General features: G+C 38.2%; 1 protein-coding gene across 2 annotated transcripts in view; it reads left to right on the top strand.

Moving 5' to 3' along the window:
• Nucleotides 1-2,686: 2,686 nt before the first annotated feature.
• KCNJ3 (potassium inwardly rectifying channel subfamily J member 3) overlaps nt 2,687-18,460 on the top strand; it is a 158,962-nt gene continuing 143,188 nt past the window's right edge. The window contains exons 1-2 of one of the 2 annotated variants that reach the window (XM_050752070.1): nt 2,687-3,632; nt 14,111-14,327. In XM_050752070.1, coding sequence (XP_050608027.1) covers nt 2,931-3,632; nt 14,111-14,327 — 919 coding nt within the window. In that variant the 5' untranslated portion in view covers nt 2,687-2,930. The remainder of the gene's footprint in view (nt 3,633-14,110; nt 14,328-18,460) is intronic. The other variant, XM_050752071.1, reaches the window with a different exon arrangement.

Below are 18,460 nucleotides of genomic sequence, written 5' to 3'. Positions count from 1 at the left end.
ACATAGCAGAGAACAAGACAGACAAGGTCCTTCCTCTTGTATAGCTTACATTCTACAACTGATAATGGTGGAAGAGAAAGACAACAAACAAATGAAGAAAACAGTAGCTGTAAAAAAGAGCGTGATGAGGAAGATAGATAAGGTTGATGTGATGGGAATACCTGAGATGCTAGGGAAGGCTTCCCTGAGAAGGATGCATTTAGATTGAGAGTTGAATGAGTGAAGGAGTGAGCAACATGGAGCGGCAGAGCAAGAACTTTCCAGGTAGAGGGAACAGATCTAGTGCAAAGGTCCAGGGCTGGAGCTATGCTCTGGTGTGTATCAGGAATTGAAAGAAGCCAGGCTGCCAAGGGCATAATGAGCTTGGGAGAGAGTAGTCAGAGATGAGATGAGAATATAGGTGTTAGTTCACAGCATAAAGCTCATTTGTAATCTCTTCTTGGCCTCGTTGCAACTTTATAGTCCACTATACAACATTCTTCATAGCAGAAATAAAAAAAACACATTTACTCTCTTTTTTCATACCAACACTAGGAAAATGTTCAAACTCCCAATTTTTCAGGGGAGAAAATTAGGTCTCAAAGTTGTTCAGCTACTTGCTCAAGGTCACACAGCTTGTAAATGGCACAGATGCGACTCAAATCAGGTCTTATGATTCTAGGACCAGAGAAGTTTCCACTTCCCACAGTGTCACTTTCCCTTCTTATGTAATCTTAAGAGAACAAACAGAGAGTTACTGACCTTTTATCAGCGAACTGGCAGGAGAAGCATCTGTAACTGAGGATAGATGTTTTAACCAAATAACAGTGAAAGAGTCCCCTGCTTATGGCTGACAACCTGACACGCACTTTCCTGCAGTTGGTTTATAAGTGGAGAGGTAGAGAGCAGTACCTATTGGCAGAGAATGCATAGAGTAAATTATGTACTTATTTTCCTTTCCATGGGAAACTTGTAGCAGCCTTTTGCTTTTATAATGCCATGATTTGATGAATTTCCAACAAAATCAACTTCATGTATCTGGGCTGACTGAAATATGCCATAAGATACCATGGCATTTTAAAGCCAAACGTGAAATGTGGTAAACAAGCTGGTATTTACTCATGGGCACTCTATTAGCTATTTCTGCACTTTGCCCCTCCATTAAGTTAACTGCCAGGCTGAGGCCATTAAAATCCAGCCTTCTTCCTTCAATTACAGGCACACATTAACTCTAGATATTCTGAGCCTTTCTAATAGAGCCATTTCCAGAAAGGATTTCTATTAGTGTCTCTCTCCTTTCTGTTCTCATCCTAAGGCCCCTCCTGCTTCCTGCAACTTTGAGTTCTGAATATGCCTACCTCAGAGCCAGTTGGGATCTCTGTTTATGATGCAACCCCAAATCCAGGCATCCGTTTAAACGAGTGCCCAGTTATAGAGACATATTGTACTTCTCTTCTTTCAGAGAGCAGCATTTGCTTTTTGCTGGGGGCTTTCTGACTGATGCAGGGGGCGAGAAAGGAGAGTTGGCGGGCGTTTGGGAGCAGATTTAGAGCCGCTTCTCATTGGAGGGGCTCGCTTTTCCTGAGCTGCCAGACACTGCAGGCTCAACTGAGGCTCGGAGGTGCAATTCAGGCTGGTGGAGCAGCGGGGGAAGGCAGGGACAGGCGGGGCTAGCGCGGCTCTGCAGCTGATCACACGCACCACCACACACACCACATTCCTGCTGCCCCAGCTTGCGCCTCGCATCTTCCACCCGGGGCCACCGAGGCGCTGAAAAGGAGTGGGGGACAGAAGAAGGAAGAGGCAGAGGAAAAGCTAGAGCGGCGCTACTGTTTAACCTGAAAGTCTGACCGGCAGTCCAAGGCTCGAACCCCGTCCAGCAGCACCGCTGTCGCCTGGAAGGAGGGCACAGCGCCAAGGAACCCACGAGCCCCCGCTCGAGTCATTCTGTGGTGTGTGCGCCAAGGATCTTTCTGGCAGGGACAGCGCGGTGCCCTCAGGGAGGTGCGGAGCTTGGGGGACCTGCATTGGCGCCCATCGTGGTACACCAGGAAAAGTGGGAACGAGGAAAACAGCCGTGAGCGCAGAGTGCGAGGCCAGGCTGCCGCTACCGCCCGCTGCGCCGCCTCCTGCCCTCTCCCGCTGGGTGAGTGCCCAGGCTTCGCGCACTGCCGTGTCTCAGCTGAGCGCGGGGGCGGCCTGCGGGCCCTTGAGGGTCCGCCGGAGGGCCCCGGTGGCGCCCGCGGAAACTCGGCGGTCGGGGGACGCCAGGCGGACAGGTCTCTGGAGTCCGGAACCCGGGAATCTGAGCCCGGAGGGCGCGGGTAGGGGGCGTTGCACCAGTACCCGGCAGACATGCCTTTGGGCGGGATTTTGGCTAAAAGATAGGAGACAGGTGCGCCGGGGGTGCGGGGAGCGGTCCCAGGGGGCGGGAGATTGGGGAGCGGCGGGGAGGGGGGGAGGGTCTGGTCCAGGCAGGTAAAGGCAGCTTCTTAGTCAGCCAGCGAGTTGGCAGGTGGGTTGGGGCTCGCTGGTCAACTCATTTATTTTAAGCAGCCAGTTTGGGGGTACTGCAGGATAATCAGGAGGGCCGTGGGGAGTCAAGAGGTGACCCGGGATGCCGGTGGTGGAGAAAGAAAAGAGGAGCCTCGGGAAGCTTGGAGGCACAATTGCGCTTGGGTTCCTGGTCCTTGCATCCCTCCTGCCTTGAGTGCGGGAGAACACTTTTTTAAGACTCACCTTGGCAAGAAAACCTCCGTCCTAGGGGAGAAGGAGAGGCGTCTTCTGCAGGGGGCAGAGACCGCAGCTACCTGCCGGGTGCGCCCCCCACCCAGGAGCGCTCGCTTCGCCCCCTTTCCTCCCCCGCCCCCACCTCTTTATTGGTGCTAGTTTGCAGCGCCCAGCTCCTGCGCCTTCGCTTTGCGTTTGAATCTGGCTCGCCCCTTCGTATTATGTCTGCACTCCGAAGGAAATTTGGGGACGATTACCAGGTAGTGACCACATCGTCCAGCGGCTCGGGCTTGCAGCCCCAGGGTCCAGGCCAGGACCCTCAGCAGCAGCTTGTGCCCAAGAAGAAGCGGCAGCGGTTCGTGGACAAGAACGGCCGGTGCAATGTACAGCACGGCAACCTGGGCAGCGAGACGAGCCGCTACCTCTCGGACCTCTTCACCACGCTGGTGGACCTCAAGTGGCGCTGGAACCTCTTCATCTTCATTCTCACCTACACCGTGGCCTGGCTCTTCATGGCATCCATGTGGTGGGTGATCGCCTACACTCGGGGCGACCTGAACAAAGCCCACGTCGGTAACTACACGCCTTGCGTGGCCAATGTCTATAACTTCCCTTCTGCCTTCCTCTTCTTCATTGAGACCGAGGCTACCATCGGCTATGGCTACCGATACATCACAGACAAGTGCCCCGAGGGCATCATCCTCTTCCTCTTCCAGTCCATCCTGGGCTCCATCGTGGACGCCTTCCTCATCGGCTGCATGTTCATCAAGATGTCCCAGCCTAAGAAGCGCGCCGAGACCCTCATGTTCAGCGAGCACGCGGTGATCTCCATGAGGGACGGAAAACTCACGCTTATGTTCCGGGTGGGCAACCTGCGCAACAGCCACATGGTCTCCGCGCAGATCCGCTGCAAGCTGCTCAAAGTAAGTGCTCCCCGCCCCTTCCCCACCGGGAGACCTGCGTCCCCCAAACCCGGGGAGTAACTCGTCTGAGAACCAGCCCGGGCCCCCTCCCCTGGTTCTACCTATCGCCACAGGTAAACTTCCTTTTGTGAGGTTGGGGGTTGGAGGACTGGGCAAAGAATGCGGTTGACAGTTCTGTTCCTTTTCCACTCACTCTCGTGCTCTTGTTTATATTCGTCATTTCGGATGTGCTTGTATCACTTACTGGACTAGTAACACTTGAGGACTGGTGTTGGCTCCTGGAGCCATGAGGGCAATTAGTGCCCTGTTCCCCTTCCTGTCTCTGTTGTTTCGCTCTCCAGAGCGATTTTATTTGTTGTCGACACACTACCTCATTCAATGTGAGGTACTAGAACTCAACTAACAGCTGTTATTTTGAAGAATTAGGTGCTGAACTTGCCTCAGCTTTCACGATGGGCTTTTCTTATTTATTTATTTATTTATTTATTTATTTTCCACCTAATAATATTGGAGGCGGATTACTCCTCTAGACCCAATGACTTTAACTCTATGGCCATCTTTTTAACAGATACAGGAAGCAGATAATAAAGTGGAAGAAACTACACTTGGTTCTTTTAAATTTTTATTTTTACCAAATATTTTCTTAGAGAAGTATTATTTGAAAGCTTGAGTGCTTTTCCTGTAGGGCCTCTTGTTAATTTTGTTCTTAATTGCCTGTTTCTATGAAGCCTTTGTCAATTACAGATTTCACTTGAAGCTTTCAGTATCCATTAAAGAAGATTGCTTCCTACCATCAACGGTGTAAATGCTAAAACAAATTGCACATGGAGTGATTATTAAAGCAAGGTCCGTCTAGTCGTTAGAGGGCACCACCACAAACCAGAGAAGTCCTTCTTAAACACTCATCCAATTAGAGTATGGGAAGGGAGACTTAAAGCCCAGTTGTTTGTCTCTGTGTAATTTACAATTCATTTTTTTCCCTAGGGGGATTTGTCTTAGTAGTTTTCAAATGTTCATAAATTGAAAAAGATGGCCTTAAATAAATAGTTCATACAATGAAAAATATTTATCTGAGGTTGTGTAGAGAACTGAAGCCAGATTCTGAATTTAGTATTAATAAAATGAAAATCTGATCAATATTTGAGATTTTGCCTTTGAGATTTCAATTTCCACTCTACAAGTACATACTGTTTTACAGCCCCAACTTAATGTTGTAGTTAAAAGGGATCCAATGTGCTTTTAAAAAGTTTTGCTCTTGTGTCATTTTCATTATTCATTTACAAGATGTTAACATAATTATCCTTGACCAAGTTGCTCAGTAAAGTGTTTAAATTAAAGCAGTTCACTTGTCCTGTCACTTCATATCATATACATATTTACTGTGCTACATACAGTAAATAAACTAAATTTTGTATACCATGATGGAAAATTATCAACCTGGTTCTGATGTAAGTGTTCGTTAAGGTAACTATGAATAAATAATTTGGGTAGATCATATTCATATATAATTAATTTCAATGAACTGCATACAAAATTTAACTTAGTGTATTGTTATTGACCACTGTTTGAACCAAGCAGTTTGTCAGATCAAGCTGAGCAGTTGTGTTGTAGATATGTTATTACAATGGTAACTGTATATGTCTGTATCTTTGCATAGACCACAATATAGCACCTGTTTCTTTAGGTTAGGCCTACTAGACAGATAGAAATACTTTGTTACTATAGTGGCAAGGTTTCTGTTCAAGCAATCCATGTTTATGAATCACTTTGAAACTTGCTGAAGAGTAGTTTACCATATTAATTGATGTAATGGAAATTGAAAATTAGACATTAAAGGTTATTTATAGTCATTCTCTAGTTTTTTTAACATATAAGGTTATTTATTACAGATGTCTTCTCTAGACAAAATATTATTGATGTTTATAGATTTTATGACATTTTATTTCAGCAAAGCCAGTCATAATTAGAGTTAACCCATATGTTAGTTTTTGTTTCTTTTCTTGATACAAAGGTACGATGATTCTGAGGCACCCAGTCTCTACACTGGTGCAGAGTACGGATTATAATTTTTCTGCCTAAGGAATGTACCACATATACCATAAAGAGTATGCTAATTAAAAAGATGAAAGATTTATACTGTCGACAAATTTGGAGCAAGGTGCTATATTAACACAAGGTGATAAAAACATCTAATTAAAATAATACATATAATATTCTTATAAAGTCTTTTACTTTCGATTCGTTAGGAAGATGTCAGTGCTAGATGTAAACACGATTTACCTGTGGCATCAATTTATATCTAAACACAATGATGGTGAAATTCTCCCCTGTTTTTTGTAAAGAGAAAGAGTTGATCCGTGGGTAACTTTTCAACTAGCCAGTTAGTGTAATTTGTTCAAAGTTAATATTTCCTGTAGCCATGGTAATTTAAATGAATTATTGTAGCTCTTGTTATTCCTCAGACTTCATTAAAAAGGAGTCATGTTTTATTGGGGAAATAATAACATTCAGCAAAATTAGAGGGGAGATTTGCCTTTAACAAGTTGTTCTCATTTTCTCTTAGGGACTGAGATTAAGTGACCTAAAACAGTCAACTCTATTTTTAAAGAGAAACTATACCAAAATCTTGAAGTAATAATATGTCCCTATCAGTTTTATGCATTATTATTATTAAATGTACACACAGTTCCCCCTTTAAACTTCTATTTAACAATTTAAATGCAAAATTTATGTGTCTTTAATGCAGAATGTGTAGAATTTTTAAGGCAACAAAATCCAGTATAATATTTAATGCTAGTAACGATAGTGCATGTATGCTTTTCCTATTACCTAATTTAATTTACTAATTTTTCTATTGCTGTTTTCTTATTTGCTAAATAAAAGCTTCTTTAGATAAATGCAGCAGTTCTATTTAATAATTAGAAAGCACTTTTTGATTCTTGGGGAGACAATAAGAACATGGGCATGGCTTTCTAATGCTTTCTGTTATGAAATTTCTCATGCATAATAGTTTTCAAATGTCTAACTTTTGATGGAAGTTTTTTTGTAAAACTTCTTTGCCTAATTTTTAATTATGCATTTCACTTATTTGAAAGCACATTTTATCTCACCTGTATTCCTGTCCTCCAGCCTTACAAACACTAAAATTTCTTTCAGTAGTCAAATATAGATCTTTCAACTTTATGCCTGGAGGGGTCAGTCCTTTTTCTACTCATAAAAAAAGAAAGTAGATTAAATAAAAATCAAAGGCTATAGTGTGAAGTTCCTCATTAAAATCTGTGATTGAACTATAAATATAGCTATAGACAGCTCTTTTAAGATGAATATTCTTTCTTCCTCTCCTCCCCATATTGAATTTTTACTTGAATTTTCCATTTATTTTAGCTGTCTTTTCTTTTTTGGCTTTACCCAGAAAATAGGGACTAGCTAGTATCATGGCTGTGGTAAGTTACTATGTCATCCAATTGAAAGTTTTTATTAAAATGCCTGGATTAAGGAGTTGAGACCAGTAGTTGTAATGTTGAACCCTATAGTTTAGTGCTGGGTTTAAAGGATTTGGAAGTCTTACTTACTCCTTTCTACCAATCTAACAATAATGGTTAATAGACCTAGGCATACAACTTGTTAGGGCAAGAATCAATTACTATTCTTTGATACACTGTTCAATAAATTACAAATTTATTATCTCAGTGCCATCATGTATATGGTTATATTCATCCAGTCAGCACACATTTTTTATATAAACATAAAATAAACTATGATTGCATTCATATTTTGAAACAAAAAGATAAGGATTAATTTTCTGGAAGCATAATCTTACTTCCTTGTAGTTCTATTTATTGCCAATAGGCATCCTCTTTCTGTCCTAAGAGGTCAGCTATGCAGTCCTTAACTTTCACTTGTCAAAAGGTAATAGAGTACATTCCTTTCCTCTTCTAACATCACATATGTTATTTTTGTGCTCACCTTCTTTTATCCTCCACATATATATATGTATATATTTATATATATATTCCAAATTGGATATTGTCTTGTTTCTCCATATGACTATTATCAAGTGCAGATGCAAATAAAATATGGTGGTCTGAAAAACCATTAAGCTCTTTATCCTCCTCATATGTCCTAACATTTTGCTAATCTAACCACGATTCCTGAATCACAGGATTCCTGCAGTTTTCTCATATATTTATAGGTTTGCTTTCATTTTATATCTTGCAATGAAATGTGATTATGTTTTTGACTCAGTATGATCTTAATTTTATAACTGACTCTTCAATTGACCATGGCCAATTTGAACTTTATTTTTAATCATGAGACAATTATTTACCTCCCTTTCCAAAAATAAAATCCACAAATGAATAGCTATATTTGTAAAAGCCCTGTTCTTCTGAATATCATCTAAGCCATTAGTAAAAATACTCAAGAGGTCTAAAGCTGAGTACCTCAGAATGCTCAGGAGCTAGGTCCCATATTGGTTGGTGAGTTGTTCAGGTAGATTCATTTTATCCTTAAAATTAGCACAGTTCCTATTTAGTCCAGTTTTTCTTTCTCTGACACAAGTATACTAATTCTTTTAATAAGTGTAGAACTTGGCTTCTAAAAATATAATTATTATTCTTTTTGAAATAGTAGTAATACATTTTGTTTGGTTTGGTTTTTTATTTTTAATATGATTCCTGAAAAGTAAAGGGTGGCTTGTGCTCAGGGAATAAAAAGTGAACAGAAATTAGGGGCATAAAGACCCACAAATAAACAGCAGTAGGTAAGAACAAATGATAAAGAGAAGCAGGAAAAAGCACTTGATAGATTGGAAGGTGTTTGGCGAGTAGGAGGAAATGTGCAGTAGGGTTACAAAGCCTGTCCTCAGTTATAATAAATGCCACAAAGGCCCTCAAAGAATTAGAAAGCTGCTCTTTCATTTGAATGGTATGAAAGTCTCACATAATCTATTATAAGATAAATTACATTGCATTATATAAGAAATGTGCTTTTCATAAAATTGAACACATTTTTGTGGGTTAACTGACTCAGCATTAAAAATCCTTATTTTGGACTTGACACTGGGTCATAGTTTTCCACCTACTATTCATGTAATTTCAAGCTTAAGGAGTCCAAATAAATGTACAATGTAATTGTAGACAATGCCAATAAAATTCTAGGTCTGCATTCCCCTCCACCTGACTACTTAAATTTTGGTCTGGGCACCAAAGCCATTGCCCTAACTGCTTTGTGTCACAAGGTACTTTTGTCCCTGATCCTGGTACCTGCATTTGGGCCATTTCCCAACGTTAGTTTCCAGATATTACTCTGACCTCATTCCATGTAATTTTTTTTTATGACTGCAGCATATATTCAGCATGCACACATACACGCACACACACACATAAATACATATTACAGGTATAAAGAGGATAAGTGAAATTACAGATAAAATTGTGGGGAGGTGGTAGGCAAGAATGGCCTGCTTTCTCCGTCTTAGCCTCCTTTGCTTGCCTTCCCAGACCACTGGCCCTGTGGGCCCTTTTCCAGCAAGGACTTGTGAAATGTGGTGAGGCATGGAACAAACTTTAGAATATGATAGAGATAAATCTATAGTGTAGGGCAGTAGTGATTTAATGTGCTATTCAGAATTCCTTAAGCCTCACTCCAAGGTAGGAAAGAACATAGTTACACATTAGAGAGATGGGAGAGAGAAAGGGAGCAAAGATACGAATGGCATTGGTGAAATGTGGCCTTGACAAATGAATGTGGACACTTGGCCACATATCCACCAGAAAGGAGGGGCCAAATGTGGATCTGCTTGTGCCAGGGCAGTGCTAAATGTGTATTCTAGAATCATGTATGTATATGTATGTGAGTGTCTGTCTGTCTTTGAATAAGCACTTAACAGTTGCCCTCTGTAATATGAAGACTGTTTGTCTGCAAAGTACATGACAATGATGATCCCTTCTAGGCACCTGTGACTTTTGGTTCTTTTTCCACCTATAGTGAGAATTGTAGTTGATTATCTTGTAGGCCTCTTTTGGGGCTCTAAGGAAGTTCAAAGGCCTTTGACTTGAATTGCTTCTTTGAAATTAGTATAAATGACTGTAAAATGTGGCACAACACTTAAATTCTACACATAAGGTATTTACATATAATAAAAATGTGAAGAATTGAAATATTATTATTAAATGATATATATATTACAAGTAACTTCAAAATTATTGCCACAACCAAAATTGTACAGAATTATTGAAAAATGCTTAATGTTCACGTAACTTTTTGGACAGTTAATTTAAACAATTAATTTATTTAAATAAATTTTAAGCTCTAGATTTCTTCAACTTTTATAACTCCCAGAATTTTTTGTAATGCAGTCAACAAGATATACTAAAATGGTGGAAGGACCTTTATTTCCTTCCCAAGATTCTATAAAATTGAAAGGAGAAGTTGTATGGAAGTCATTCTCAAGCCATAGTTTTTTCAAATTATCTTCTAAATTTTTAAGAATTAATAATTTTTATTCACTTTCTTTAAACTTCTTTCTTCCTTATTTATTCCACAGTTCTTGGGATTCTAAATAATTTTCTTATAAACTAAAAGTTAAACTTAGTAATCAACCTTTTTAGAAATTTAAATAATTTACTGCATAAATCTTAACTTTTAGCAATCACTTTGAATTTGAAAATAATTTAAATTATTGTTGATCTAGACCATATCAATTTATACATTTGTATCTAGAAAATGATCCCGGTTCTATGTTTCCTTGGGAGTTAGAAAGTTTATTGAGCTAAAGGAGATAACTGCATCATCAACAAATTGCTCTATCAATGGAAGGTTTCTTGTAATGCTTAATATGACACAATGAAGAAAGGTTAAATTGGTTTTTATCTCAAAATATTCTGCTTATTATCAAATATTTTTGAGTGAAATATGGTAGTTAATCGCTAAATAATATGAAACTGATGGAATATCAGTGGTGCCAATTTATTATATACTCAAGTTACAGAAGAAAATTGATTTTATAAAGACACATACATAACTCACCTTTATTTTTTCTTTCACTTTCATATACATGTGTTTATCACAGTTCCTTGAACAAACATTCAAACACTCTCTCACTCCTCTTATACAAGTTGAGATTTAAAACTAAGACACAGGCCGGGCGTGGTGGCTCAAGCCTGTAATCCCAGCACTTTGGGAGGCCGAGACGGGCAGATCACAAGGTCAGGAGATGGAGACCATCCTGGCTAACACGGTGAAACCCCGTCTCTACTTAAAAATACAAAAAACTAGCCGGGCGAGGTGGCGGGCGCCTGTAGTCCCAGCTACTCGGGAGGCTGAGGCAGGAGAATGGCGTAAACCCGGGAGGCGCAGCTTGCAGTGAGCTGAGATCCGGCCACTGCACTCAAACCTGTGCAACAGAGTGAGACTCCATCTCAAAAAATAAATAAATAAATAAATAAATAAATAAATAAATAAATAATGAAAAAAAATAAAACTAAGACACAGGCTTTTTTTTTTTTTTTTCTCCTCCTGCAAATCCCCAGAATTGCACCAGAATTAGGGCAGCCTAGATTATTTAGAAACCTAAATAATCTTAGAATTATTTAGAAGCCTAAAGCAGAATGTATGTGCTTCTGAAAATGTATTTGGTAAGCATGTGTAGGTTTTGAGAGCATCAAAAGCATGTGACTAAATCCTGCTAAGATAACTTGGCTGTAGTCAGAAGCTCAGACTTCAAACAACTATAGTATTCCAGGCACCTGCCACATTATAACCACTTTTGACCTGAGCCAAAGTCTATGGAATTTCAGGGATTAAGAAGCTCCTCAGTGTACTACAAAGTCAAGGAAGAAAGAAAATCAGGGAAGTGAACGTATTAATAGTTGAAATATTTGGTGACCTAATATAAAGGAAGAAGGAACTGGGCAATAAAATTGTGAATATGTGTAGCATCTTTGTCATTTTAAGAAAGGTTAAGTCATATAGTATCCACTGGATACATATGTAAATAATTCAATACATATGTAAAGAATTTCACTTATCTGAAAAATATATAAACATTGAAAGCATGTTTCCCAAAGTGTCATATAATAGGAAGACCTGGATAGGATATAAAGTATTTGCGGTGGGAGGGTGGGGATAGGGTAATTTTGAGTACAGGTGTAATTTTGAGTGTATAGAGCAAATATTTAAAATCAGAAGGTATATTAAGTCTGAATGGAACAGATCTATGCATATTTAAGCCAAAATTACTTATGTCCGAGTGAACTACTTTGGTAAAAATAAAGTATTTCTTATTCCAAGTTGTCATCCTCCTGATAGCCTGCCTGTTTCTAGGCCACTTATATCCATGGGTTGTTAAGTGATTAGGGAATACAAAATTTAATAGCTTACTCTAAAGCCTTTTAGAATGAGGCACAGGTATAAATAACAAATGTATGAAAAAGGAAGACAGATTTTAGTATTTGTGTACATATATAATACTTGGGAAAATATATCTTCTTTGGGGAAAATTAACTTTAGAATAAATGGGAGATTTAGTTTCTAAAAGAATTATTATTGTCAACAATGCCATGTAGTTCAGGAAAAGCAGAACTTAGAATGATCAGCAAAAAGACCCAAATTAATTATACACATCAGAATACCACCTTGTGTTTATATAGCACCTGTTTCTTAGTAGGTGAGAGAAAAATGACACAAGGTTTTTGTTTTTGCTGCTTTAATTTTGTTTTGTGTTTGGCATTTATTTTGTTATATTAATCAATACTTGTTATACAGCCATGTAGTTGGAAAGATGTTGGTCTCATTTATATTTTACTAATTTGAGAATAGATTTAGAAAAACAGGTGACTCAAAAAAGCTCTTTTGGGAGCATTTTCAGGATGTCTTGGACACGCCTAGTTTTCTCCAACATTGGTTGCTAGAGCTGCTGTCTTAATTTTTGCAGCGTCAGATTTTTCAATGGGCTCTTTTATTTGTTTGTCAGTAATCATTTTTTTCATAGTCTTCTTTTTTCAGCTACACACAAGTTACAGAAGAAAAATAGTCTTCCTTTCATTAGGATTTTGTCTACACAAATAGTATCCCTAAATATTTCTAACTACAAAGTAGCCTCTCCAGTTGTCTAATTCTCCTGTTGAAACTCTTTGTAACCATTGCTGCCATAATAAAGCACCACCAATTTGGAACCCTTCGTTCTGTTTTGCCACAAAGGACATGTTGCTAAGCCACATTTCTCAGTGTTTTCAGACTCACTTACTCCACATAAAAAGTCAATGCATTTTTTTTTTTTGGAACTCTGAGAGTAAGAATTTTGTCTTCAAACTATAATTTCATTGGGCAGACCAGTCTTATAGATTGTTTTGTTATTAAATTTGTTTTACATGGAATCTGTTAAAATATATTGGATTCATCAAAGTCCCATTTGACCAGCAGCATGCTCCACCTTCCCCCCATTTTTTCTGTATTTAATTCCTAACTACCTAGCCTTTATTTCATCCCATAATTACATAAATTAAATGCATATGTTTGCTTGTGCATGATTATTTTATGTGACAGATATGGAAAACAAAGAGAAAATGAAGATGAGTAATTTTACTCTCATAGTTTGCTAATTTTTAATAGTCATATTAAATTTTCTCATAGAGTCCTAGCATGAACCCAATTTACTTAATCAGAGTGATTTATACTGAAACTGAATGTCACTACCTTAGAAACATTTTATTAAATTATGTTTCTCCGGTATAGCTTTTCGAAATTGCATTTTGATTAAAGAAAGTTCAATTTAGTGCAGTTTTTTCACTGTGTTTTAAAACTCATGGAATGACAGAGAAGCAAATATTTATAATGCAGTTTATTATTAGGAGTTTGAAAACCATTAGCTAACAACATCTGCCATTTATTTTTATTATGTAAGCTCTTGTGTACATAACAGAGCTTAATATGAGAACATCTTCACTCTTCTGTTCCATTTTATATGTTTGTTACTTTTCGAAAGTCTGAAAAATAAATTGTTGTGTTTTGATTTTCAGTAATCAATAAATCTCTCTCTAAATGATGGTCAATCTTTGTCAGCTTTAACACACTCCATAAAATTGCCTACTTACTTATTTGCTTTGTCGAGAAAAAAAAATATCTGGCATGCAATGAGTTATCCTGCAGTGATTGCTGTCAAGCAGCAGCACATGCACACTCAGTTCCACAGTTTGTGCTAACAACCATTGTTGGACCAGGCATTTCTCCAAAGCTCATGAGTTAGGGAATGGTAATTATAGCAAGTTGTGTATTATAAATAATGCATGTATGTTCCCCATGAGCTATGTGGGATTTCGGCCCATTTGCTAGAACATAGTTGCATAATGATTTGTTTGGATTTTGTTGCAGATGATTGATAGTGCAGAATGTTGGCAATGATGTAAATTACTGTTGGGCTGCCTTGAAATTTTCAGTACAAGTGGTGATTTCTTCTCTTTTTCTGTGTGCTTGTCTAGTCTCGGCAGACACCTGAGGGTGAGTTCCTTCCCCTTGACCAACTTGAACTGGATGTAGGTTTTAGTACAGGGGCAGATCAACTTTTTCTTGTGTCCCCCCTCACAATTTGCCACGTGATCGATGCCAAAAGCCCCTTTTATGACCTATCCCAGCGAAGCATGCAAACTGAACAGTTCGAGATTGTCGTCATCCTAGAAGGCATTGTGGAAACAACTGGTGAGTAAAAACAGATATGCCATAAAGTTTCTTTATACCATAATGACATTATATGATATGCACAATACTTGTCATGAATTGGGCGAAATGACTCAGAGTTTACAATAGTGAAAGTAATGATTTGCCTTTTATTTATTTGTAACATTAAATTGATACCGTTTTGAAAATTAAAATGTACTGTGTTGATGGTTACATACATAATATTAACTCAGGAACACTCACTGTAAAAAAAAAAGTGAGTTGACTTCTTGTAAATGATTATGATGTTCTATTATAATTACAAACTTGGCTTTCTTATCATCATGATTTTTCTTTAAAGATTTAAGGCTCAAAAAATGTAGGGTAATTAGTGAGCAGCCTGAAATCAGCATGCATATTCTGGCCTTGGGGATGGTGATTTGGGGTGTCATTGATAGAGCTTTGATATCCGCTATGTGCAACCTCAGTGGAAAATTCCTTGTGTGTGTATCTGTGTATGCTGTGTGTGCTAAAGCAGCATTTTATTTCGAAGTGGGTCAGCGGATTTCCCCAGCTGAACCTTGACCAAAATTTCATTTCAAAAAGAGATTTGTATTCTTTTTCTGCTCCTGTATAGCTATGTGCTATATGTTTTTCCTTAGCATGCAATATTACATTGGTCTGCCCCAAATACCAATACCATTTGCTATTGTCTGAGGACAGTTAAGTTGACAAAGGAAATAAACAATAGTTATGAGCATATTATTTGGGGCCTAAACATTTCTTAGTTAGTCTGGAACCTACGGGATGTTTGCGATTAATAATGTAGTATCCATATGATTGTATGTATATGTATGTGTGTGTGTGTGTGTGTGTATTTTGAGTTCTACACTTTCTACAAGTACTGAGAAGACAAGAAATATTTTAGCTTTTAATTGTTTTCTACTAGTACCATCTGAATTATATAATGCTAATGATTATGTATAAGCTATAGCAATATTGAAATTAGCACTGGCAATACTATAGATAAATTCAAGCTTTATACCAAGGTGGAAGATCCTTGATTACGTAACAGTCAGTATTGTCCAAGGAACAGAGGGAGGCAAGTCATTGTAATTTTAGCATGTCTGTCACATAACACCTATCTGAAATTTGCGCAACATATCTACTCTCTTAAAGCTTCTTTTCCTCCTCTTCAAAGTGAGGATGATATAATAACCACCTCAAAGCTGCTTGTAGTATTTTAAACTGAAGCACTATTATTAGTTACTGAAGCACTATTATTACGATTTTAGGGGCAGTGAAAAAAGATTTAATGTATTAATCTATATATGAAATTTTATTTCTGCATACTATTTTATGATTTAAAGCTCCCACCCGTTTTTTCAACTTATAATTGAATATCATAATATTTTTTAAAATACCATATATTGGTAAAAAGTATAACCAATTTATAAAGGCTCTTAGTCCAAGAAATCTTTACATTTCCATTTTGATTCATCTCATTTATTAAAGTAGTAATGTATTAGGGCTTAAAAACAGATGTTGCCATTTTTATTGGTTTATTTCTTATGGCATATGGTTCTTTCTTTCATACATCTGCTTATAGTTTACCAATTGCTTATTACTATTCTCATCACTGACATTAATGCATTTTTGTTTCACTTGATAGCCTTAAACATGTTTTATTAGATCTATCTATCTACTTATCTATCTAGCTACCCATTCATTCATTTATGTTTTTCCCTAAATACTGTATATATTTGTTAGGCGTGAATGCATTTTTCTATGAAATCACAGTCTAAAGATGAAATAGTTCTTCAACATTATTTTGTGTTTCTTAACCTTAATATACTTGAAAAATTGGGCCAAGCATTTTGTGGAATGTCTCTCAATTTGGATATGTCTGTGGTATCCTTATTCATTCTTTTGCTATTTGGCTCTTACATGGCATCTTAAGGGAATACTGAAGCAGGTTGTTTGTAAATTTTACCTATTTTTCAGAGGATCATGGTTAGTACATAATATCCTATATGAGATTATAAAGAGTTTTATAACATAAATTGTTTATCAGAATTATAAATGTTATTTTACCACTTCCTCCTTCCTGCCTTAAAAAAATAATAAGCTGGAAGATAATACTTTCCACAGAAAATGTGAAAACTTGGCTGGAGACTGAATTTCTTATTTAGAGATTGCCTTTTATGGAGAAGAGCTTAAAGTCCACTTCCTCTTAACCTCTTAATTATGCCTGTTTTCTAGATCTAATATAGCAAGACAAATAAGAAAAACGTTACTCATAATTTATAGAATTTATTTTGTGGAAAATTTATCTGACATTTTGTTTGTGTGCATGCCCTAACTAATTAAATCCCACACTGTTCAAACTCTATAAAATCTCTGTATATTTCCAGACCTCCCTGAGCCTGGTAAAAATAACAAAGACATTTTTATGTCCATTTGATCATTTAAAATTTTACTGAGATTTATTTAGGTTAATCTTTAAGGATGTTTCTTCCTTTATCCTTTCATTCATAATCAACTTTACCTTCTCATAATATGTATTGCCTAGAACAAGAGAAATATGATCTTATGGGATTGTTTCAGGGAACAAGGATACTGTTTTTACTTCTTACTATCTTGTGAATAAACTTTTCACTACTTTGTGAATGAAGTTAGTTGATGTAACTTTCTATCATATTTAGCATTAAAAAACAGCTTTTCATCATTCAGTCACTCATGTATTAGATAAGTATGTATTGAACGTGTGTTGTGCGCTTGAAAGTGTGTGAGGTGCTAGAGATGTAGCGGTGACCTGGACAGACAGAATTTCTTTCCTCAGGGGGGTTATATTCTAAGGAGGTGGCACAGTACACACCCAGATAAATAAGGGAAATATCAGATAACATTGTGCTGCTGGGGAGTGGGGAACCATACTCAGGAGGTGAAGTGGAAGGATCGCTTGAGCCTGGGCGACACAGTGAGACCCTGTGTCTAAAAATAAACAAACAACAAAACCAAGGTGATGGGATAGGGATAAAGGGTTCCTGTAGGCTGCTTTAAGCTAATAGTCAGGGAAGGTCTGAAGAGGGGACACTTAAGCTGAGACCTGACTATCCAGAAGGCCCTTCTGGGCCAGTCTGGGGGAAGAGCGTGGCAGACGCTGTGGAACAGCTGGTGCAAGGGCCCTGAGCTGGGAATGAGCTTGATTTATTCTGGGAACTAAAAAAAAGGTGGAGGTGGTTGTAGCAGAGTGAGCCATGTGGAGAGTGGGGTGAGAAGTCAGAGAGGAGGAAGGGCCATATCTGCATTCTAGATGGTTTTATTGCACCAATAGGAAGTGTTAGGATTTCATTAAAAAGCAGAGCCTGTATTTATATGAAAGAGTAATAATTTACTAATCTCAAAGTGTATATAACAACAAAAAATCCACTTTTTACCCGTAGTGGGTTGCATGTAGTTAATTTAAAAATTAGTCATTCTGAATGTCTTGGAAATGCATTCTGAGACACTCTGATGTCTCAAAAATGCACAAAATTTTAGACAGCTACCAATTTTGTATTAATTGTATTCCCTCTTTTACCCTCCTACCCTAGCACCCCTACCCAATTTCTCCATTCACAGCACTGCGCTGGTGGTGGTAATCTTCTCATTTCATTTAGTTTTCGCTCATTCCCATTGTTGTGGTCTCAGCAGGAGTGGTAGGGGGAGGGGAGTGAGAAATTAGCTTTCTAATTTCCTTGAAAGTTTCAGGTTTCAGCCTAGGACTCAAATGTTACTTTCCCCACTTTTTTCGAAGTGCTCCTCATTGATCAGACACAGGTTTGTTGCCCTCCTTGCTTCAGATGAGTTGGATTTCCACTCTTAAGCTTTGCCTCTTCATTACTAAGCTTTACATCTTTGCTCATCTAGCAAATTTCAAAACAGAGGTTATCTCTCGCTCTTGCTCTCTTTGCAACTTCTCCCAGGAGAGAGAGCACTGCTAGCGGCAAACAAAGCATTGCAGATTTGGCTCATTAGAACTCCATGCTTTCAAACTTCAATCTGGTTTCTGCTGCTATTTGGCAGTCTTTTTAATTGTCTTTTCTGTACTCTCAGGCCTGCTCCCCATGGGATCTATTTTAGACCTTTTCTCTCTTTCTACACTCCCAGTCCCAGCTGTCCCATCCCTGCCT

This window comes from Macaca thibetana, chromosome 12, assembly GCF_024542745.1.
Source record: "Macaca thibetana thibetana isolate TM-01 chromosome 12, ASM2454274v1, whole genome shotgun sequence".
Taxonomy (NCBI): Eukaryota; Metazoa; Chordata; class Mammalia; order Primates; family Cercopithecidae; genus Macaca; species Macaca thibetana.
This window is presented reverse-complemented; position numbering and strand designations above follow the sequence as displayed.